The sequence below is a fragment of the Pagrus pagrus genome, assembly GCF_965226575.1.
Source record: "Pagrus pagrus genome assembly, chromosome: 5".
Classification (NCBI taxonomy): domain Eukaryota; kingdom Metazoa; phylum Chordata; class Actinopteri; order Spariformes; family Sparidae; genus Pagrus; species Pagrus pagrus.
The window spans coordinates 15,217,989-15,242,400 of NC_140189.1; the positions used below are offsets into that span (position 1 = coordinate 15,217,989).

The 24,412-nt window shown below is 42.1% G+C and overlaps 4 protein-coding genes across 5 annotated transcripts in view; 2 read left to right on the plus strand and 2 right to left on the minus strand.

Moving 5' to 3' along the window:
- The first annotated feature begins 1,720 nt into the window (after positions 1-1,720).
- Positions 1,721-8,840, plus strand: ctsf (cathepsin F). Its single transcript, XM_084353226.1, has 14 exons — positions 1,721-2,161; positions 2,894-3,004; positions 3,619-3,700; positions 4,497-4,558; positions 4,746-4,818; positions 5,508-5,621; positions 5,764-5,912; positions 6,025-6,121; positions 6,264-6,344; positions 6,495-6,614; positions 7,152-7,216; positions 7,357-7,447; positions 7,541-7,599; positions 8,164-8,840. The coding sequence occupies exons 1-14, from the start codon at positions 1,916-1,918 to the stop codon at positions 8,236-8,238; spliced, it is 1,425 nt and encodes a 474-aa protein (XP_084209352.1). The 5' UTR covers positions 1,721-1,915; the 3' UTR covers positions 8,239-8,840.
- Positions 8,841-9,491: 651 nt separating this feature from the next.
- eif1ad (eukaryotic translation initiation factor 1A domain containing) lies at positions 9,492-12,651 on the plus strand. Its single transcript, XM_084352627.1, has 5 exons — positions 9,492-9,638; positions 10,124-10,242; positions 10,345-10,453; positions 11,346-11,454; positions 11,557-12,651. Exons 2-5 carry the CDS (start codon positions 10,156-10,158, stop codon positions 11,783-11,785), a joined length of 534 nt encoding a protein of 177 aa, XP_084208753.1. The 5' UTR covers positions 9,492-9,638; positions 10,124-10,155; the 3' UTR covers positions 11,786-12,651.
- A 2,342-nt stretch (positions 12,652-14,993) lies between these two features.
- LOC311256915 (N-acetyllactosaminide beta-1,3-N-acetylglucosaminyltransferase 2) lies at positions 14,994-16,304 on the minus strand (the record flags this gene model as incomplete). Its single annotated transcript, XM_084352328.1, has 1 exon — positions 14,994-16,304. One exon carries the CDS (start codon positions 16,302-16,304, stop codon positions 14,994-14,996), a length of 1,311 nt encoding a protein of 436 aa, XP_084208454.1.
- A 2,669-nt stretch (positions 16,305-18,973) lies between these two features.
- nrg2b (neuregulin 2b) overlaps positions 18,974-24,412 on the minus strand; it is a 58,945-nt gene continuing 53,506 nt past the window's right edge. For both annotated transcript variants that reach the window (XM_084353854.1, XM_084353853.1), the window contains 2 exons: positions 23,244-23,427; positions 18,974-22,331 (listed from right to left, as the gene is read on the minus strand). In XM_084353854.1, coding sequence (XP_084209980.1) covers positions 21,855-22,331; positions 23,244-23,427 — 661 coding nt within the window. In that variant the 3' untranslated portion in view covers positions 18,974-21,854. The remainder of the gene's footprint in view (positions 22,332-23,243; positions 23,428-24,412) is intronic.

Consider the following 24,412-nt stretch of genomic DNA (forward strand, 5'->3'; position numbering starts at 1 on the left):
CCGGAGGAAAAGATTCCCTGTCCATCTTCAATCCCTCATCATCTACTGATAGGAGGTTGGAGAGGGTGAACTCGTACAAATATCTTGTGGCCCAAATCAACAGTGAACTAGGTTGGTCTCACAACACAGATGGCCTCCTCGGGAAGGGGCAGAGCAGACATCTTCCTGAGGAGACTCAGATGTGTGTGACATACCCCTGGAGATCTTCTATCAGTTTGTAGTGACCAGTGCTCTGTTCTTTAGTGTGTTGGGGTTGTGGCATCAGTACTGGTGAGGCCAGCAGACTCTACAAGCTGGTGAGGAAGGTAGTCCATTCAGCCACAGCAATACGCCAGGTGTGTGTTTCAGGTTCTTATCTGTAACTGCTGCCATCAGACTGTTCAACAGTCGTGGAGAAGTCTCAGTCTATAACAGCACACAACACACACAGACCCATTTCCCTCATTACACCAGAGATAATCACACCAAGCTCCCTCTCCCTCTCTCTGCTGGACTGACGATACATGTTGTCATATATTACTCAACACAATACCCACTGTACCATGGCCCAATGGTTAGAGAAGCAGGCCTGTGCCTGGATAAATCTAGCAAGGGAAAGTAAAAGGCAGCACTTGCCCCTCCTATATTACCAGCACTTCAGTGCCCTTGTGCATATGTTATATATCTGTATATACATCTAGTACATTACGTTATATTGCTGTAATGCACTTTATACTGTTTTATACTATATCTCATATATCATTATGTACCATTTTATATTATACTGTACAACGTTAATGAATAGAATAGAATTACTTTATTGATCCCAGACTGGGAAATTCTTTTGTCTTGTTAACACTGACTTGCTGTATATTCTATATTATAATTAAATTACATGTCTATATTAATACAGACAAAAACTAGGTTTAATTACTAAATAATATCACATATTAATCTGGTGTTTGCTCTCGGCTTTGACTTGTTAACTCTGCAGCTATCAATCACACCACTTTACCTGTAATTCTGTCCAAAAGCTCTTGTATAGTTTCTATTTTTAATTATATTTATTTTTTATTTATATACTTATCTGTACTTATTTCTGTCATGGTGCTGCTGCAACAACCAAATTCACTGGAGATCAATAAAGATTTATCTTATCTTATCTTATCTTACTTTATTTTATTTTTAACTGTTCAGTGGGATTCCTGAATATAAAATAATATGGTAATGGGGAAATTAATAAAGACTCTTCATACTGTCTTCATGAACTTATCAACCAGAGTAAAGTTTTGTAACTTGTGACTTTCCTTATTTGGATATGTACATGTCCAGAAGAACATAGGCTACTTGATTATTGTACAGGGGGCCTTGTTTACTGCCTATATGTACTCTATAGTGACTGTTTTCTCTTTGGTCTTTCAAGAGGTCTGCCAGTATTTAGACATTTAATTTTACTGCATCAACCAATATGATATTATATAACACAGTTCTGTTAAGACAAATGGCCCAAACCGTGGACCAGTTTAAACTGTTATAATTACTTTTCAACAAAAAATGTCTATAAGTAATCATATTACCTTGCAGTCACCACTATATGTGATGACTCACTTTTCTGTATTTTCATCCCGACTTATATACAATGTTGTGATTTGTTAATCAGTTATTACGTATTTAGAAGTGACACCATTGTTAAACGGTCTGGGGGTGTTAACCGTGTGTGTCTTGAACACACCCCTCTCATTAATACTCCTGTCTCCTCCCACAGCCTCACCATCAGGTTTGTTTGGCAACAACACCGGTGTTACCGCTTGTATAACCACTGCTGATAACTGCATATCGATTTTTCTTCAAGGAAAACAAACATCTCTCCTTTTAACCGAGCACGGACTTGACATTGGTCCCTTTCTCTTTTCGACGACACACCGGGATCAACACGATGGCCGGATTTCGCTGTTGTCCCTTAATCCCGTGGCTGGCCTTGGCCGCAGTGCTGGGCTCGGTACTCGGGCTTGGCGAGGACCTCGACCGGCCTCTGTTCGGTCCCCCCGGCTCCCCGGTCCAGCTACATGAGTCGGACCCAGGCCTGAAGAAGGCCCTGGCCTTCGCCGAGGAGCGCTACAACCGGGGCTCCAACGCCATGCACCTCCGCAAAGTCAGCCGGCTCCTCTCTGCCACCAAACAGGTAACGTCAACAACAACAACAAAGACGGCTGCTCGTAACAGTTTTCACGTTTATTTATTCACAGCATTGACATATTTTGTCACAACAGGCTGGTGTGGATTGAGAAAAGTGTTTTAAATGATTTCGTACACTGCAGTAAGAGTTATATGCGCTCAGCTCTGTAAACAACAGAGGCTGGGGGCCATTTAAACTGCGTCATGCCACCAAGAGTTAGCCAAACAAAGGCCGGAAAGAAGGTGACGTACCTTCAAAATAATGGCTTAAACTGGTCACTGCGGTACAAATGTTCCTGTGCAAAACAATATAGATGATTATTGTTCAGTACATTTTATTGTCACCATTCACACATCTGTTATCAAGTTTGTAATACATTTGAATTTTGTCACTTTTTGAAAAGCCTGCGTAGAGAGGACACATGCGGGCCGGAAGTCATATCATTGATATGTAGTCTGACTTGACATCACCACCAGCTGGCCTGATCAGAGTTGCATTGCCCTGTCAGCGCAGAGAGGCCCTGCCACCATAGTGTCCATGCAGCAAAAGAAGCATCTAGATACTACAACATAGTCAATATACACGCACTAAAAGCTTAGTCTGCTATTCAGTGACCACTGGTATACTAGACTGCAACACAATTAGAGACATGTCTGAGTAAAGCCCCTTTTAATGGTAAGATTTCTTGTCTGTGTATTAAAAGTGACCCCTGACTGTGTGTGTTTGTCTGTCTTCCAGCTGGTGAAGGGTATCCGCTACACCATAACAGTGGAACTAAGTAACACTCAATGTAAGAAATCCACCATGCTAAGGACATGTGACTTCTATCCTGAGACACAGAAACTCAAGGTAGGATGTGTGTGTGAGAGAGAGAGAGAGAAGAGAGAGAGAGAGAGAGGGAGGGAGAGTGAATTAACAAGAGAGATTAGCTCAGTGTAGGTCATTATCATGGTTTTGAAATAGCATATTTAATTAGACATATTTAATATCCCGTGATGCGACTGTGTAACAACTTAATATTGCAACAGTGTAGTTCTGTTTTGTTCAGTCATCCCCAGTCATCTGATCTTGTGACCTTAGTCTGACATGAAGTAGCCCGGAGCACGCTCATGCCTCGTGCCTACATGCATGCATGCACAGCACTGACACAGGAACTTATCTGTAGACCCTCTTTTCTTAGACGTTAACATGGAAACCTATTCCCTTTTTTACAAGCAGCATCTATCTAAGTCAAAAATAATGAAGATAAAGTCTAAATTAATCTGTTTCATTCCAGTTATAAATAACTTGCTCTATTTGATGTTGTGAGCTTGGACTGCACTGTGTGAAAGACATTATTCCACTTATTCAATCAATTTTCAACACTGTAATCAGATAATCTGTGTATGACAATATAATCAGATTAATTCACTGTTTATAATATAGACTATCTGTGTCTCTGTGTACGTCTTTATTCCTGTCAGACTGAGGTGTGTGTGTTTGAAGTGTGGGACATCCCCTGGCAGGGCACTTCAACTCTGCTCAAACAGAAGTGCCAGCCTAAAGGTCAGTTGGCAACCAAAATCATTGAATCATTAAAGAAAGAAGATTCATGTTTTTTCAGTTACAGCTGTCCTGAGCTACAGTTCACAAGAGATGACTGTGGTTCCTCTGCACCGGTATCTTGCATATAATTTCATCCCACGAGGCCTAGATTAATTGTAATGCTATTTATGTTGTTTCAGTGTTATCCCATGATGCTTTGGTCCCTCTTTAATAGCAGCATGATCTTCCAGGATTGACTCTATCAGACTTTTTATTACGACATATATACAGAAAGTCATCTTTAAAGGTCCAGTGCACACACTCGAGCCAGTGTTTGTTCGGGGCTACTGTAGAAACATGGCGGTGCAACATGGTGGACCTTCTCACTTTAAAGATATAAACGGCTCATCCTAAAGTAACAAAAACACAACGATTCTTAGTTTCTGGTGATTGTACACTAATGAAAAAATAATTATAAATATATTTAATTTATGTCAATAAATGCCCCAAAATCTGACACACTGCACCTTTTAAAAAGTGGTCTTCAACCATCATTACAAAATAGGATTCCTAGATAATCAAAGGATCTATTTGTATTGATTGACACTGATCATACCAAGTTGCCCAAACGAATGAGTTGAATGAGAATGACTTTATGCAAATTTGACAATATTATGTAACACTCATGTTTACTTTTGTGCTGGAAAAGTCTGGTTTTATTCCAAAGAGATAAATAAGGTAAAAGTCCATGAATGAACGTTGATTTTTAATCTTCGGTTGACACGTAACATGTTGTCCTCAATGTCTCTCTTATCAGGTGAACCTCAACTAGAAGAGACCAACAAGGTGACGGATGCATCAACCAGCCAGCCACTGGAGGTAAAAATTATGTCATATTTTGGATCAATAACAGGGCAGATAACAATGTTTGTGTTAAGTTTCATCTTGTTATTTGCCTCTTATGTACTCCAGCAGTGTTGTGTAAGCTGCTATTATCCATTTGAACTTGAGCTTGAGGAGAAGGTCTGTGTTGATTCTGCTTGTTTGTCTGCTCTTCCTTTGGCAGGAGTCGATGGAGCTGTTGGGCCAGTTCAAAGAGTTTATGGTGAAATACAATAAGGGCTACAGCAGCCAGGAAGGTGAGTGACTGAGACACACAGTATGTACTGAACACACCAAACATAGCATGATTCATATAGTGTCACATTCTTGTCTCCACACCCTGAACCGTGGATGTACTCACAGCTTAATCATGGCAACAATAGAAGCTCTTCAAGCTGTATGAACACCTAGATTATAGTATCGCCTGTCAATTCAATACCTTTGAAATGAGTGTGCTCATGTGCTTATGGTTTATAAGCATCAATACTGAATAAACATGAACAAAATAGTTTAGACCTTAAACGCAACATAACCATGACAGATAACCACATAGTTATAAATACAAATCCAGGAATCTAAAATAAAAGGATAAGCAGGTGAACACGCTGCTGAACACGGCGTGCTTCACTTCGTGCCTCTTTTGCTTCTAGAACGACACCATGCTATCTAAAATCACACACTGGGGTGACATTATGCCGGCATTGTTTGGTTCAGTGTTACAAAGCAAAGCCAGCATAATGGCGGCCTTCATTGCAGGAACTCTGTGTGGAAAGGACTTATGTCTCTGTCTGCAAGTGACAGATAATCTATAATTAACAAAAGATCAGATATGGATTGGTTGTTTGGTTGCTGGAGTGTTGCTGACTTGAAAAAAATGAATAAACAAGGCAGGGAAACTTTTAAGTGCCAGATCATTTTTAACTATGTGTTCATTTGACTTCTGTAGAGGCAGACCGCCGTTTGAGCATCTTCCACGAGAACCTGAAGACTGCTGAGAAGCTCCAGTCATTGGATCAAGGCTCAGCTGAATATGGAGTCACCAAGTTCAGTGACCTAACCGGTATGTGTATGTCTGTGCATGTGTACTTGTATTTCCACACTGTTTACTTTGAGGAAGTGCATCTTGTGCTTTTCATGTGTTGCATCAGCTCTTCTCCAAAGAATCCTCTTGAGTAACACAAAAGTGTGACTGCTTTCTCCAGAGGAAGAGTTTCGCTCTACATACCTGAACCCACTGCTGAGTCAATGGACTCTTCATCGACAGATGAAGCCAGCATCTCCTGCCCAAGACCCCGCTCCCACTAGCTGGGATTGGCGGGATCACGGAGCTGTCAGTTCTGTTAAGAACCAGGTACAATCAATCAGTTAATTACAGAGCAGCTACCCTATATAGCATGTTGCTAATTAATTAATTACACCTGCTTCCTACTTCATGCTAACTTGCTGTGTGTGTGTTTGTGTAGGGTATGTGTGGATCCTGCTGGGCTTTTTCTGTCACAGGCAACATTGAAGGCCAGTGGTTCCTAAAAAATGGGTCGTTGCTGTCCCTGTCTGAACAAGGTAACGCCTGATGCACAAACAAACTAAAACAAAAAGATGTTACAGTAATTCAATAACTTTCTCCTGCAGAAAGCGAAATCATTGTCTACATTTGCAGATAAGAAGCCATGGTTTGATTGATTTATCAATTTGTCCCTAACAGAGCTGGTTGACTGTGATGGGCTGGACCAGGCGTGCAGGGGAGGGCTGCCGTCAAATGCCTATGAAGCTATTGAGAAGCTGGGTAAGAAAGATGTGGTGGAGGACGAGTGATGTGTGCAACCATTCTGAAACATTTAAGCTTCCCCTCCCCAGTTTTTCTCAGGACATTAAAGTTGTTCATTTAAATGGCGTAACACTGCATAACCCTTTTAATCTTCATTTGTGTATTAAGGTGGTCTGGAGTCAGAGGCTGATTACTCCTACAGCGGGCACAAGCAGAGGTGCGACTTCACCAGCGGGAAGGTGGCCGCCTACATCAACAGCTCTGTGGAGCTGTCCAAAGACGAGAAGGGTGAGTGGGCTGAGGGAATGAAAAAGAATGGGAAGAGAAAAGCTGATAAATATAGAGACTGAATTTCTTACTAAAATACACACTAAGAAGTTTTTTATTTTTTGTATCTAAAGCCCCTTTCACACAATCAGTCAGTTCCTGCATGAGGTCATGTGTGAGTAGCCAGGGATCGATATTCAGGGAAATCTGTGAGAGTTTCCCTCCCCCAGACCTTGTAACATTTCAGGGAAAACTGTGTTGCTGTTGCATGACCGCCACGTGCTGGACTCCCCCCTATCAATAATTGTTATGATCCTAAATGTAGCTGCTTATGTGAAGAGTGGAAATTAGCTTAGCTAGCATTCACGTTGCTTAAAGGTTAACCCAGCAATCCACAAAATAATATAAAATAATAACTCCACCAAACTGTCATTTCCTATTTCAAAGACAAATATATAGAGGAGATGGATGGCTGTTGATTTTACTGATACATAGATTCTAACGAGATTTGATTTATTTTGTGAAACAAACTCATTTTGTTGTCTTTTGTCTCCTCAGAAATTGCAGCTTGGCTGGCTGAGAATGGACCAATCTCTGTGGCTCTGAATGCTTTCGCCATGCAGGTAAGCATTTCATCACTGCTACAGTATATTAAACCACCACAGCAATGACTGAATCACTAGAATCTTATCACATGCTTCACCTCCATGAGAACTACAAATAGACAACACCATGTCAAAATGTATCATGTGTCTGTCTGTAGTTCTACAGGAAGGGTGTATCTCACCCTCTGAAGATCTTCTGCAACCCCTGGATGATCGACCACGCTGTGCTGATGGTGGGATACGGAGAACGTAAGTGTGTTATTAACCTCTCCTTGTTTTATGACATTTGTTCTTCTTGTTTGCTGTCAAACTCCTGGATAACGTATCATAATGTGTTTTCAGGTAAAGGTATCCCATTCTGGGCCATCAAAAACAGCTGGGGAGAGGATTATGGAGAACAGGTAAGACAACCCAACCTCCTAACACTCTCAGTTCAAGAGAGACTGAAACAGTTTTTAAAAATAAGACTGTATATTTCTTAAAAATAGAGCAACTAGGGCCCATATTCTGATCTTTAAATGAAAGGTATCACCGGAATATCTTGTATGACAAGATGAAAAGTACAAACCAGTCTTTAGTGTAACATCTCACCTAATATGTGTCAGTGTGCTCTACTGAATTCGGCACGACAAGACGTAAACAGTCTGTAAATAATAATAAGTGATCATAGATTAAAAATTGGTAGATTAATCAATTCGGCAGATTAATCTGTGCCGATAGCATTTGAGCCAAGTTCACCCTGTATCAGCTGTCAAAAAGATGTTTCAACGCAGGGAAACAGTCTTGTGTTGTACTTTTGCAACACACTGTACTAAACTCACTAGTGTTTTGTATTAAACTGCATTAAACTGAAGGGTTTGATGACAAGTAAAGAGAAAGTTAAATAAAGTCACATTCCTACTTTGTTGCTACTCGTGTAAAGTTGTGAGAGTATGTGTGTTCATTTCTCTTTGTCTCTCTTACAGGGTTACTACTACCTTTACAGGGGGTCTAATGCCTGTGGGATCAACAAGATGTGCTCATCTGCTGTAGTCAACTAAACCACGAACAACATATATTCACACACACACACACACACACACACACTGACCCAAGCTTTACACTACACACACACATTTGAGCCAGACTGCATGATGATCACTATCAGACATAAATAAAGTCCTACTGATGTTACTTTTCCGTTAAACCAGTCTAGTGTTCCATCTTCATACCTCACGCCTCTTTTCAGTTTACTCAAAACATACCAGCTCCGATAAAGCTCGTGTTGCAGAGAATTTTATAGTAATTTTAAAGTAGATTTTATGTGCTCATTTCATTCTGTTAGATCTGCAGGTCATGATGATTGCTGTGTTTTAGGCAGTATTGGTTTTAACTCACCTTTCCTCACACTAACAGCTCATGTTCGACAAAGAACGTGCACTAATTGTAGACTTGTGTCTTGTCAATTCTCTTGGATGTTCCTTTACCAGTGTTCGTGCTAATGCTATGTAGTATTTGAGAGGGTTTCTCTTTTTTGATGGGGGTTTTACCTTCTGTTGGTCTGCACATTACTACATAACTGCAATTAAATTGTAAAAACTGCTCTAAGACTGTCCGAAATGAATGAATGAATGAAGGTTGAATAAAAAAGTGTGGAATCCTATTCTTTGTTTGTGGTGTTCTTATCTTATATGCACTGAAACTGAAGAATTAAACTGGATTAATTAAAAAACAAACAAATGTAACATTAACATATATGTATACGAGTCTGCTCTCTATATAAAACCTTTATTCATAGACCACAATACATATTTAATAAATGAAATGTAAGATATGTATATGAAAAGTCATTCAGACATGCACAGCTATTATGATGACAGGACACTTTGTAGTCTAACTGAGTATTTAACAATTGTTTTTAAAAAACACCTGACATTTTAACGCTGACATCTATAAAGGGAAGGTTGTTTTATACCCATGATACCAATGTGTATCATATGAGAACAGCAGCGTCAGTGGGTGCTTTTGGTCTTGAATGTTGCTCAAATTGAGAGAAACTCTACTTCCCACAATGCAAAGGTACTGACACGGAAGAATAAGAGCCGGGGGGAGCAGGGCAAACAAGATTTTTTTTATAAAACTATGACTAATTTAGTCAGACAATAAATAGCAAATTGTTCCGAAGTGACAAAGTTAAATGCTAAATCCCACTTCTTTATCTGAAATGTTAAGTGTAGTCCTGCCATCGCAGGGTCGTTTAGTCCAAAGATAAAGAGAGACAGCCTTTATTCTGAAAGGGTGGAACACTCGACACCGGAAGTATAAAGTTTAGTGTTGTCAGGAAAACAGACGCATGTGGTTCGGCTTTAATGAGAAAATATCTCAACGTGTGTTTTTCAAAAGTGGTTTATAGCTGCTGTCAATCTGCCCAGAAACACACTTATCTTGTCTTCCTTTCAAGGTTAGCATGTTACCTGCTAATGCAGCTAGTTGAGCTGAGCAGAGCGTAGGGACACAGTTTGAGACAGCTAGCTAGTGTTAGCTTAGTCAGCTAACAGAAATGACTAACTTTAGTAGTGTTGTTGTTTTTGAAAGGCAGCAGTTAATTGCTTACGTCTCTAGTTAATTATTATATGCAGCAGAGGCAACGGAAAGCGCCGTCTTTCGTCCAACCATCATTGACATCAACGAGATGGTGAAAGTTTGATGAATGTTGCTAACTTAAGCTAACTACTAACTAGCGTTAACCTTATTTATATGAGCTTGGATATTACCTCGGCACTTTCGGTTTGCATCTTGTGGTTTGGCGAATCTTTTTCGCCAAAAGTTTTGGTTCATTGTCTTCTTAATGTGTCGTCAGTTGACAACAGCTAAACTTCCAATAGAGGGCATCAGCTACTGTACTGCTGTTTATCAGCCCTTCATCACTACTCTCTTGTTTTGCAGCTGGCGAAGGAACCTGAAGCTCACCGTTAATAATGTCACAGGCCACAAAACGCAAACATGTTGTCAAGGAGGTTCTTGGAGATTTTGTGACGCCCACAGAGAACCAGCAGATTGTAAAGGTGAGCTGTTCGTGGCCTGCATTGTCATAAACATATTGACAGTGAATACACAGTAAGACATTGTCCTGAATGTGTCTCCATCCTGTACCTGTGCACCTGTAGGTTACAGGTAGCCGTGGTAACAACCTCCATGAAGCTGTCACGGCCCAGGGTGAGACTTTCCTGGTGAGCATGCCCACCAAGTTCCGCAAGAACCTCTGGATCAAGAGAGGTAACTTCTGATGGGATGTTTTGATGAAGTATTACAGATTAGTACAGCGACCATTCAGTGTTAGTCAGCAAGCTCAAATATCTAAACACTGATGCTAGTACTCAGAACCAGGCCTCCAGGCTATGTTTCTATACTATTGAATTTCAGGCGCAGTGATGCAACCAATGAAACTGTAGTCACACTTGACCAAATTAATCGCACCCTGGACACCTGAGAGCAAGTCCCTGAGGTTTAACTAAACTGAGAAGCGTATTTCCTTCCTTAAAAAACATCTGCAAAGCAGAACTTTTGAATCCTGCACTGTTTATGCCCACGTTTACTAGCAAGCAGTCTTCTGCATTCTTCTGCTTACAAAGTGAAACAAGTGGCAGCATTTCACAGAGAAATGCCATGTAAATAAGTGATATTAAGTTTTTATCAGTCATAAAGTTTGTGGATAGCAGACTTGATTTCTTGAAGATGTTAAATGCTGAAATACTCTCTGCAGTGATGCATGCCGCTCAAGAATAGAATCTTTCACTTAATAAAGGCTCTAAAATAGTCTTCATCATCCGTCTAATATAATTTTTTTCATTGGCCTACTGATATCATCTCCAGCAATATATTTCCCAAAGTTTATAGTACTTACATACGTGCTGCCACAACCTCTGTGCATGTGGGATTTTTGACTCGGTGTTCAGCTGGTCTGCAGCTGTTTCAGGAGCTTTGCATTTAGTGCTTTTCCAAGAGAATAGATACATTGTCATGATTTCAATAGAAGCTGCTAATATCATTCACTAGTGTTATGACGTATTCGTAAGTACTGACAAAAAAAAATACAATCTCTCTACATTTATAATGACCTTTATGTTTTGGTTCACATTTCATATCTGTCTCCTTTCTGATCCTGTAGGTGATTATGTGATTGTGGATCCCATTGAAGAAGGAGAGAAGGTGAAGGCAGAGATCAACTTCATTCTGTACAAAGATCACATTCAGTACCTGCAAAAAGAACAGCAGTGGTGAGTCTGAACACACACGTAGACACACATCACACAACCAGCGTCATTTTGTAAAGTATAATCAAGTGTATTGTGTGTTTTTTTTTTTTTCAACGTCCTCAGGCCAGAGGGATTCATGGAGGAGCCGTCGGAGCAGGACAAAACAAACAAACGGAAGGAAGAGGGGACGGGGGAGAAAGACTCAGAAGAGGACGTCAGCGACTCTGAAGACGATGAGAGTGACCTCTTTGTAAACACCAACCGCTGTAACTACCAGTACAGCGAGAGTGAGGAGGAGGACAGTGAGGAAGAAGATGATGACAAAGACGAAAGGACAGAAAATGGCTCCTAGTGGCAGAGCTGAAGACGCGGACAATCGTGAGTGAGAGCTGTGGAGATCGTGAAATCTGACTGGTGCTCCTCATGCAACAGCTCCCTCTGCAGTTCTTGTGTGACAGCCTGGTGAAGGCATTAAATGGCCGGGCTGAATGAATGGACTTCAACTTAATAGAGCAAAAAAAAGTCTCAATCAGTAATGTTGAAATCAACTAAGAATCTAGTGATTTACAATGTTTGAAATTCTGTAACATAAATTTCTACTGTACTTTCAGTGTCTTTCTGAAAATGTATCACTGGAGCATGTTTATATACTGATCTTCAGTGCAGCCAGTCCTACATTTCCATTACATTAGGGTATACTGTATATGCAGACCATAACATACATGTGCTGGGTAATGTTAATGTAAACATTCATCCTCCTCCATAGGACAAAATAAATCTGTTTAAAAACTTGCAAAAATTGCATAATAATACTAAACCCACATTTGTCATGTTTGATTTCAGCGGCTGGTTTGTAATGACTGTTATAAAGGTTAGGGTGTGGCGAGAATTTAAATACCTTTCCAGTTCCACCTGTTCTCCAAAGGATATTGTATTTAGCTGACCCGTTACCGCCACACCTCGTTGTAGTGCTGATTTTATTGATTTGTTTTTCAGACAGATGCTGCTGATGGTCTCTGTGATTCACTTTGTCACTGTCAGATCTTGTCAAAATGCTCTCGTTTCAGTCGACCTTGTGTCACGTTGGTCAGTGTGACTGCTTCGTGCCTCATCTTTTCCTGACATTCCTTACCCAGTTGGTTATTTTGGTTTGTTGAATGATGAACACTTTGGAAATATATAAATTCCTCAGCTGTGTTTTTCAGTACTTTGACTTGACATCATCTTGTCCTTGTCCTTCATTTCAAGAATTCACTATTTTGTCTTTTGTTTAATATTTAAAGGTCCCATATTCTGCTCATTTTTGAGTTGATGCTTTTATTTTCTGGATCTCCGAAAACATGCTTTAATGTTCAAAAAACACCCAGTTTTAGCTCCTGTTTCTCTCTGTATCCCTCCCAAAAAGCCGATTCTGCTCTGATTGGTCAGCTCTCACAGGCCTGAGCAGGCACCACTCACCACATTTCTGCCTCAGCTCTGCTGTTATTGTTAACACCTAGACGTGCTTTATAATCAGAAAAGACATGTAAATCTCACTTTTTACAATATGGGACCTTTTAAAGAACCTTCTCTGGAAACAGTTGTGCAGAAGTAATACATACATGGGTATGAAATTAAACACATTTATGTATCACATACTCCCAAACATTAGCTCACACTATTTGACGTAAGCTGCTGAGCAGTATATTTATACTGCGGGTGGAACCAGTTCTGCAGGAACTTTGTTTGGTTTTGTATGTTGAGGGAGCTCATAATGCTGTGAACTAACTCTGCAATGTGAATAGTTTTTCATTTCAGCATTAATACTTTTTCAGGAAGATTGTTATATGATGTTACCAAATTCTTATAAAGTGCAAATACTTTGAAAGCTAGTCATTCTTAGCCAAGAGTCAATGAAGTCAGGGGTCTTAAAAAATAAATAATGAATTATAATGAAATTGGTTGTTGTGCGAAAGTAATTGTTGAATAAAAAGACATGAAAATATAAATATTATCATGGGTAGATGATGTAGTATTTGCATCCTAACTAGAAAGAACAGTCTTGTTGTGAACACATGATAATAATTAATGGCAGCAAAGATGAATTTCTCCACTCAACTCAACTCTCAATATTGATTACCACAGACGGATAAAGGCCTGTTTTTCTGCTTAATTTCAGTCCATGGGGGCTTTAATCTTTGGGACTTTGAAGATGGGTGATTAAAGAGGAGTCTGTTTCGCAGAAGTAGAACAGGAAGGATTGAAAGTTTATTTGGACACAAAAGAAATACTTCACATGCATGTACAGGGATGTATGTTACACATTCATTACACATTATCTATGAGGAATGTGTTTTCTATCACAGCCTAATATCACAGAGTGGTATCAGACTTTTCACTGTAAAACGTCACTGGAAGCTCATTGGATGACACCAGCCGCTCATCTAGTCAAGGTCATTATTGGCTTAAACACTGTACATTCAAACTCATCTTCACAATAATTATATTAACAAAACTACTTTGATTTCACACTTTATGTACATAGAGTTCTCAGGGGGAGAAAAAAACACTATCTGAATGTAACTTTTCATTGCTCAGTTCAGTAGGAAGGGTTTAACTGTGCGAGTCTTTGCTACCTGGTCCAATATGGGCAGTAGTTTATGGAGGCTAATATAGCGAACGTTGGCACATCTTAGGTAAACATTGTTGTATAACACACATCACTGAGTCAGTACACAGTCTTTATGGCTCTTCTCCACTTGTGCTACTGTTACAATAGCTTAGCATTTTAACAAAATGCTAAAGCGCAGTTTAACAACTAGCATCGTCTCACATTTGTCACTTCAAAGCAAATCAAAGCAACTCTGGACATTTTGTCTAACAGTGGTGATGTCGTACGTTCCCTGTATAAAGGTTGCAAACTTAGCAGTTCGAAGCTGCTATAGATATGTTTACAAAACTTGACAGTGCACTGTGCATACAGTTGTGCTGTTATTGTGTTCCTCCATGATCATGTTTGTATAAACGTCTTCAACGTAAGTCATCGGAGTCTCTGAGAAAATTCCACAACAGCCACTGTTAGACAAAATGTACAAAGAGTTGCTTTGATTTCCCAGCAGACATTTTGACTTGTCAAAGCAGTAAAAGCACAGGTGTGACCACTAACGTTAACAATGACAGTAAGCCATGTCACTGACTGAGCATGCTCAGTGTCAAAGCCCTGGAGCTAGCTCACCGTAATGCATCATTATGATTATAGATTCCACCTGCACATTTCCGGCTTTGACGAGTCAAAGAGTCGGCCGTTTGAAACTTGACAGAATACTTCTCTGCAGGCCTCATGTCTGCATGTCATAGGTATGTCATCATTTTTGGGATAATGCCCAAGAATATGTGTAGATTAATATGAAAAATACAAAAGAAGTGACACAACTGGTGATACAACAAAATGTAAGAAAAGACATGATGGTCACTGATGAACAGTCTCAAAACATTACATGTTCATTTCATGAAACATTTAATTTCATGTAACGTTATGAACGGCACTGTGCTGTCACATTTAAAGTTAAAAAATTTATCAGTTATGTTTTTTTCCCCTTCTCGACTCCGTCTCTCAGGGGCACATATTGACACTGCGTCTGTGTCTTTTTCACTTCAGCCGTCAATCTAACTATCTGTCTGGGACTTCGTTTGTGAACCAGTAGGATTTTGTGGTATGCACACAGCTCCTCCTCTTCCTGTTTAGGAAAGTCAAAGGTGAGGAAGGCAGGGTGGTGGGTGGGGTGAGCGTTAAGCCGAGTCATACACATGCCTACATAAACGTCGTCGATGGGGAACAAGTGAACCCGTTTAGATATCCCGTGTAGACGTTTTGCCAACAAGCCGGAGTACACAACCCCTCCCCCGCCCGCATAAGCAGGATATTTGCCCTTATAGAAGCTCTCTGGGATGAAGTACTTGGACTTGATGCTTCGGTCGGGCTGAGCTGCAGCTATTACATCCCCAACCATGAAGTCTTTTATGGTCTCGCTTGCGTCTGGCCTCTTTAGCTGGTCCTGCAGGAAGGTTATAATGTTTGGGGTGTTGACGAAGACGTCGTCATCGCCCTTAAAGACAAAGCGAGCCCGGGGGCAGTACTGTGAGAACCAGCTCCAGAAGAGCACATCTTTCAGGGTGAGGTTGAAGAACGTGTCCTTGAAGTCCCACTGCAGAATGTCTCCATAATGTGTGCTCTCCAGCTCCAGTAACTCAGATATGTCCACACCAAGCTCGTTCGGGTCCTCTTTGGCCATTAGGAACACCCTGCGGACATATCCTCCACCGCTGTTATTCTTCTGTCCAGCTACCCATCCCGCCTGGCCCCAGGCCCGTCGAATGGCCTGCCGGTTCTTAAAGTTCAGCTCTGTTGTCTTGATGGCCAGAAGAAGCAGAGTGGGTTTCTTCTGATCCGGCGCTCCAGCCCCACATACTCCATCTGGCTGGAAGAGGGTTCTGTAGTCCCTCCTGTGCATGTGTCTCACAAACTCTTGTATCTGCTCTGGTAGCTCGGTAATGTTTCTTGTCGTGCCGTTTGAGTTGATAACATCAGAGAAACTTTCCATCAGTAGCGACTCAAGAGAAGCATTATTTTTAAATTCCCTCTTAGTGTTGTTGGGGTACAGGATGGGGTTGAAAAAGAGGTCCATGGGCAGCTGGAGCCGGTTCCAAAGGGGATCCCCATCTGTGTGGAGCTTCCAGAAGGTTGTTGGGACTGGGGCAAGGCTCTTCCTCATATAAGATCCTTTGGCCTCGAAGTAAATAGTTCCGGGTACGACATATTCACTGCCTGGTGTGGCTCCTGTATTCATCTCCATACACACCACAACACCGACGTAGATGAACAGCAGGGCCATGCAGATGCATGGGCAGCACACACAGATCAACACACTACGGCAGCGACATCGGACACGCGCCATTCAACTGCAAATGCACAAAGTTAGTTTAGACATATTTGAAATCTGTGTAAAAAGAGACAGGGAGGGAATACAGAGCTGCAGCACTGGACAGTGTGAGAAGACTGACGTGTTTAGCTATTCTAGTAGTAACCCAAAATAAAATTATGAACCAGAAAATGAGTATAATACGTCTCCTTTAGATATCTTAACACATTAAATGTACCATGAAAGCCTAGAGTTAGTGTGTGCACATGGACAGAGAGGCTAGAGCAGGGGTTCTCACAGTGGGGTTCGCGGGCCAATGGCCATCAGTGTTTTGTGAAGCCCATGAACGTCACATGAAATGTAATGTATTATATTTGAACCATTTCATTTCAGTACTTCAACTTTAAAAGTCTATATCTGATGCTAACAAGCATCTGTCAGGTTAAGAATGACTCCTGGTTGCACCTGCTGAGCGTCACAGGGATTATGTTCTGTCATCAATGTTAAAGCTGTATCTCAGAGGAGGACTTGGTAGTTCAATGTGGAAGGGGGATGGAAAGGCCGCCATAGAATAAACGCTAGAATAAATGTTTAAGGAAAAAAGGAGGTTTCGAGAACTCTAACTTTGTCGGACCTCTGGGAAGAGCTAAAGTCATCTGCCTCATCCGCAAAGTGAATTCGGTGTTCAAGGAATTTAAAGTTTAATTGCCATCATGAGACCAATCATAAATCCTTCAACAAGTTAATGGGTTTTCTGTGGGGTCCTCAATCATACACCACTCCCTAAATTGGCACTCAAAACTCCTGTCCCAGAGTAAAACAAAGTTGGAAGGAGTCTTCAGATGAGACGAAAGAGAATGAGATTATATTTAAATACTAAGTAATAAGTTGGAACGGAAACATTTCGACTTGTGCATCTACAATCACATGACAAATGGGCTCCCTCTGTCTGAAGGTCATGTCATATGCCTAAAGCTCCATATGTTACTAAATGCACCTTGTGGTGAGACTGTCCTGTGAACTTCTGTTCCCAAGGTCAAGGATTCACTTTAAAGTTGGGCCGTAATAAAAAGTTAGTAAAGTGGTAAAGTACAGTTCTGTCAGCAGATGGATACAGAAATGACCACAGTCGACGACATCTGCATGTTCATAAAATAATAACCTTACTGTATGACATTCATAACTACAGTTACAACTTATTTACAATAAGTAATTTGACAAGATGAGGGTTCTGAAATGTAAATTAAGAGTGAGCAGTAGTTTTGCTTACCTATTTTATAGGCTCCTTCAGGCACTGAATACTGAATCGCTGTAGATAAGTAAAGCAGGTGATCCACGCTAGTGACCCCACTTCCCCTTTATCTGGCTGATGAGGCTGCTGTACTTCCCATAGAGGTGTGTGAGCAATGATGAAACGCAGCAGGTTTGTTTTGAGGATCATGAGTGTGTGTAGACAAGGGACACACCCACTGAGAGAGAGCAAACAGGAATGACATGTTACTTTACAAGTGATGAATGACAGCAGAATCTGCCACCAACACCAGGACACACACTGATCTTTAAAAGGGAAGTCTAAATGTTGAATAAACAAACCTTTATTATTTTATCACTGACTCTTTATGTCACTATTCTAGCTCCACAACACAGTCTATCTTTCAAACACTTTAACTGCTGATCTGGCAGGTGAGCAGCTTTCTTCACACAAACCATCTAGACAGGTTACCAGGTGAAACCGGAAGTGTGAAGTCGGACTGCCTGGGGTGCACCTGGTATCGCTTGTGTTTTGACGAAATTGACATTGACATGAGACACCTAAAACAGGTGCTGCAGGTGTAGCTGGTCAGCACTCATACGGCAACAGCTTCAGCTCAACCTACAGCACCTGCAAGAAATGTGACAGCCGCTACAGCAGTGTGTTCTCTGTCCTCATCAATTTACAGAATAATCTTAACTCAAGGTTTTCTAACGAGCAGCTGATGCAGTTCAAAGATTCAATTCAGCACAGTGGTGTGTGTGTGTGTGTGTGTGTGTGTGTGTGTGTGTGCGCAAATCAAATTTGCATCAGCTGCCATGTGAGTCCCATGTCAGTTCAAAATCTCATCTGTCACACACACTATTGCATGTCTTTAAAAAAAATAACACCCAATATAAAACGTTGGATTGAGATGTTGCCTCTTATATCTATAAAATATCAATTTAAACTCACTGTTATGTTTGTTGTTGACCGTTATAGCAGGAGAAGTACAGGTGTGACTGATAGTGTTGTCATGACAGTAGGTTGGCATACACGGTCAACAGGGAGTGAGAAAGAAGTGTGAAAAATGCCTGCTTGATTTAAGTTACCATTATTTGCAGTGAGCCATTATTCAACATATTTAAGACAAACCATAAAAATAAATTCCTTCTCTAAAGACACTTTGGAGCAGAGCGAAGCACATTATAGACAAGGTAAAATGCTGCCATCTAGTGTTCTTTATCCGTGCAACTCCATTCTTACTGTACAGTTGGTTCACCTCAAACTTTTGATTTTATTAACTCGGTTTATATAAATAAAGTAGTAATAATGGACGATAAATGCCTGTAAATTAACAACAACAAACAACAGTTGTTTTCTGGTGACAAAGATGACAGGACTGTTTCAAAATGGTAGGAATAAAGTTTTATTTTTCATATGAAGGGGTGGTTTTGGATTTTTCTTCTTTTACAAGTAGTATGTTTTTGATAAAACTTGCAAAAAATCTTCTAGCATATTCCAAGAATGATGGACATGAAGAGAAGGGGATTTTATTGCTGAATGTTAAAATGAAGACACATTTTTATTTTTTCACCGAGTGGAAAAACGATTTGCTTGCTGCTTTTTCCATGCACCCAACTACCAGTACCACTAGGACATGCAGAGGGGTTTGAGGGGGAGGGTGAGAGGAGAGGGAGAGGGAGAGGGAGAGGGGGAGGAGGAATGGGGGGGCGGGGGAGTCGGTAGGTAAAAAAGACGAAGGCAAACTGCTTGACAAACACAAACATGGAGGATGTGTGTGTGTGTGTGTGTGTGTGTGTGTGTGTGTGTGTGTGTGTGTGTGTGATTTGAGTGTTTGTGTCTGTGTGCGTGTGTGCTTCAATATGTGTGACGAGTGTATGATGTGTGAAATGTTAGTGTGTATGTAAAGGGGGAGGAGGGCAGTGCAGGGTGAGGAGAAAGAGGGCGGGGGTGTTAACAATTCAACTAGCTCTAGAAGCACACTACCCTCACTTGCAGTTATTTCCACATTGCAAATCCCAGACTGATTACAGTGAATAGTAAGACAAAACTAGGCAGACCTTTGGGCGATGAACCCAAATAATGTTTTTATAAATTTCTAGCATGATTCCCCCTGAATCGGAGGGGTTCGTCAACATTTTCAAGATACTTTCTACATCTGTGATCCATGCATCTCCTGCGTGAAGAAAGAAAACAGAAAAACTCTACTTATTGGAAATTAACTCTAACAGGGACGTATTGTATCTGACATTTTCCTCGGTGAGCTTGAAAGGGTCTCTAAACCCAATGTGTATCTGAAGTGGAAGAGTTTCTGGTCTGTATCTGGAGATGGGGCCTAAATTCATCTGCTAGTTGCTTCTGAAGGTCGGTACGGGGGGTGAGAAAGACATGAAGGTGAGGGGCGATGTGGGGTGGAGGGGGCAGACAGAGACACACACGTAACAGATCATTCAGTCAATATGACCAAGCAAAAGAAGTTTCAATCAATAAAGGTATAGCAATGCAAATCAAGGATGCAGTAATCAGTATTATCATATACCACTGTTTGGCTGTGAGCTAAAGAAAAAAGTAGAATCAGACTCAGGAACTCGCTCTCTAGCAGTGTGAACCTGCACGCAGTGACCCGCAACAACCAATCAGAGCAGTGCCGTCGCTACAGGGGTGAAAAAGGTGGAGGCCATTCCAGGGGCCCGCAGCTGGAGAGGCCCGTTAAGTTTCCAGTAGGATTTTATAAGTAAAGAAAGAAAAAAACTGGGGTGGGGGGTGAGGGGGGCAGAGCGATATCCTCCTCCCAGGGGGTCCAGCGTTTCTAGCTACGCCCCTGCAACATAGTGAACAGATGTGGTCTCTGCATTTTTTCATCATTGTGACCCACACACAGCGACACACAAGCCCACTTACACACATACACACAACCTTTTGAAGTAAGAAAAAAGAAAAAAAGCAACTGAATCTTCCTTCTTTTTCCAAGAGTTTTTACCCACGCTCCCTTAATCGTGGCCACGAGTGAACGCAACAAACCTGACGGACGGACAGGAAAGAGAGTGAGGGGACGTGGGTCTGGCCTGCGGACTGAACTGTGACTGAGAATGACGTGCGCTCTCTGCTTTGAGTCTTTTGGCTGTGATGCGATGGGGAAGTCCTGAGACACAGTGCGGCTCTAAGCTGCTGGCATAGGAAACGGGCGGGCTGGGCAGTCCACGGGAGGCCAGAGTCAGGCTGGATTACAACTGGATTGGTTAGGTTCGGTTTGGATCGGCAGCTCCCTGGCCAATGACTGCTCACGGAGGGAGGTTCTTACAGTGCAATGGAGCTTCTGGCAGCGTGAGGATTGGTGAGAGGAGCATGTCAGTCAAACAAGAGACCACACCCTGGAAGGTGAGAACCAAATGAGGCTTCATGAGGTGTACTACAGGCATGCGCACACACACACACACACACGCACATACACACACACACACACACACACACACACACACACACACACTGCAACCACCACCAATGTCATGGCAGCACCCTGAACACCTACACAGGAATCTGGAGTCACTTTCCCTCACCAGCTCCCTAACAATCTTGTTTTCACAGAAATAACAACAAACAACTGAGAGGCAGCAACGAGGACAGAAATGACTGATGTGATTCGTCCAAAAATCAGCCCAGAAAAACTACCCTACACTTCCGGTTGCGTCAGTGACTAATGTCCCTGTGAAACGAGCGCATCGCGTGGATCATACTCATGTAAACAGACACCTTTTACACAGGAGGAATCAATATTGCATGATGACATAATCAGATCACAGTTCAAAAAGAAGAAGATCCCAAATCAGAGAGAAAACCAAAGCAAAAGGAAGGAAGAGGGTTGGTCTCTATAAAAACGAGGAGTCTTTATAAGAAAGGCTACAAAAACTCAATGGGACCTCCGACTTCAGCATACAGCAAAAGGCACCACAATATTATTCTATTTATCTAACTTGTGAAAAAATTGGCACGTAATTCTCTTATTTTTTCATCTCTCATAATGCTGTAAATCAAAAAACTTTACATATAAATATTTCCCCCCCATTATAAAAAAAGTCTTTGCTGTTAGCTAGTAGACAATTTTTGCTGAAATGAAAATAAATATTTCATTTGTTTAGAATATCTGTCTGTTATACAAAATAAAAATATTTCTCCTAGGTGCAGGTCTCTAGTCCACTGGTTGTGTGTAGGAGGAAGGGGAGTGTGTGAGGTGGAGGGGGTGGGTGGTGGCGGGGGGGGGAGGTTAAGTCTTAAAGGGGCATGTTGTCAGCCTTGGAGCGCTGCGACTGGGAGCCGCGGCTCTGCCCGTTGCTGCGCGTCCCCGGCCGACTCAGCCCGCGGTGAGTCCGTGTGTCCGCACCGGATGACGAACGGTAACCCGGGACGGTTAAGGGCGGGTCCATGTTCATGTTCTGCATACTAAGGAAAGGCGTGCTCTCCCCGTGAGCATCCTCTTCCTCCTCCTCTTCCTCCTCCTCCTCTGACTGGCTGAAGCTCTGTGAGCTGTAGTCCCGTAGGCCCGCTGAACGCTGGGAGATGTGTCCGTTGAGGCGGTTGCGTCGCGGGCGGCGCCGGCTCCGGATGGGTTCCCGTGAAGAGGCGTACTCCTGCGTGGTCTCATAGGCCTCGTCGTCAGGGAGACGGTAGGGGCTGGACGGTAGACTTCCTGTGCTCTCCGTCAGGTAGGGTCGCCGTGGACGCCGCGGCTGCCTGTATAAACTTCCATCCTGAAACAAAAGACAGAGAAGAAAAGATAGAAACTGTGACTCTGTGATCTGTGACTGAAAACAGTCCCCAACAAATGAGCTATTTACCTCTGTTTGAGTTGTATTAACTTGAAACTACAGTGCTAAGCTGTTTTGTGAGATGATTTAGTCTTCAATTTTCGCTTCAGTTTTGTTTTTGATTTGGTATTTTTTCAGCTTTACTGCTGAAAACACCTCACCGATTACCAATGACAGAAATTAAATCAACAGCATTGGAGAAAAAAGCGCAGGATTTGGATTAAAAGCAGCCGACTTTGAGATGATCACTGCCAACAGCATCTTTCGACCATCCAATCTGACCAGCCAGACTGCCCCAGGGAGGAGAGGGGAGAGGCTCCTGCTCCTGGCTAATGTCTAGACACAGGAAAATGAAATGGAGGAAATGTAACCTAGGCTGGCCAAACAACAGGAAGACAGACACTGCTCTGCAGAGGCCTATCTTCACCACAACATCCCTGATCACACTGTTGCACTCGACAGGTGGAACAGATTTCCAAATGGACAAGTATTACATGCTTGGTGCTCAAGAAGTTGACGGACAGTGTTGAACTTTTAATATAAAGACATTATCATCATTGCTGCTGCTTCCATTCACACCAATGCAAATTCAAAGAATGCACTGTGTGTTTATAAATATATGTATATAAATGATTGTTTGTACTATGCAAAGCATGAAGGAACTATGAACTTTCATTTTGTCATGCAACCCTGTGTTGTATAATGTCAAATAAATCACTTTGAACCTTCAGTAGGACGAAACAGACTTGGGGGCTGAGTGCAACAGCCAGTGTGCGGAGGTCAAAACATTGAGGGATGAACTTGCACGCATACCGCAGTCAGGTGTATGTATGTATGTATGTTTTTCCTACGTACATCTGGGCATCGTAGCAGCGGCTGATCGTCATCTCTGTGATAGGCGGCAGCGGCGGGGGGCAGGGAAAGGGCGTGGCTTGTGTTGGGCGAGGTGATCTGGAAGGTGGGCACCTGGGGCGGCAACGGGGGGTAGTGGAACTCCACCGGAGACAGGCGCGCTGGTGTGGTCAGCGCCGACACATACCTGGACAGGAAGGACGACAGCAGATTATTGCATCACACTTTGAACACGTACATGCAAATGTGCTGGCCTGAGAAAGACCACCAAAACTAGCACGCTTTTAGTGTATTAGATGATTACGTCTGGTTAACACAAACAAGCTCAGGAAACTCAGGGACTCAGTATATTCAAGTTTTGCTTTCTGTTACAACAATTTTCCATTTGGTATGCATTTTAATTTGGGAATAAAGGGTAGGTCACCTATCTACTTCAGCTGTTTTGGAAAATGCTGCAAAGCTGTTTTGCTGCAAAGCTTCAGAAATGTTTTGTGGACTACGAAACTTCACCTGACTTTCCATCAGCATGAGGGTGAGAAGATAATGACTACATTTTTATTTTTGGGTGAAACGTACGCCTTAAGGTACAGTAGTTTGACACTGACCTCACAGTACACCTCACCAGAATTTTTGATAAGGTCATGAAATGAACCGGTGCAGTACATCAGTGGGGGGTTGGATGCACTTGTCTGATGCAGATATACTTTGTGACTTGGACTGACAGCAGTAGCAAGTCATTGTGCCAGTGAGTCCCATCCATCTGTTTTCTAAAGCCTTTGTCCTCTATAGGGCTGGGGGGCTGGAGCCTTCCCAGCATGCACTGGGAAACAGCAGGGGTACACCCCGGACAGGTCGCCAGTCAATCACAGGGCTAACACAGACAGACAACCACAGTCACACCTGCAGGCAGTTTAGTGTTTGCAGTCCATCTGACCTGCAAGTCTTTGGACTGTGGGAGGAAACTCCACACAGAGACGCCGCAGCCAGCTGGCTGAGGCTCGCACGCAGCACCTTTCTGCCATGAAACGACAGTGTTAACTGCTGAGCCACCTCGCCACCCACTCAGTCAGTCCCAGGAATATGAAAAACATTGCTGAACATGTGCCAGCACATGCCGCACCTCACAGAGTTTAACTTAGTTGTTAATGCACAGCAGAGATCTCAAATCCTGC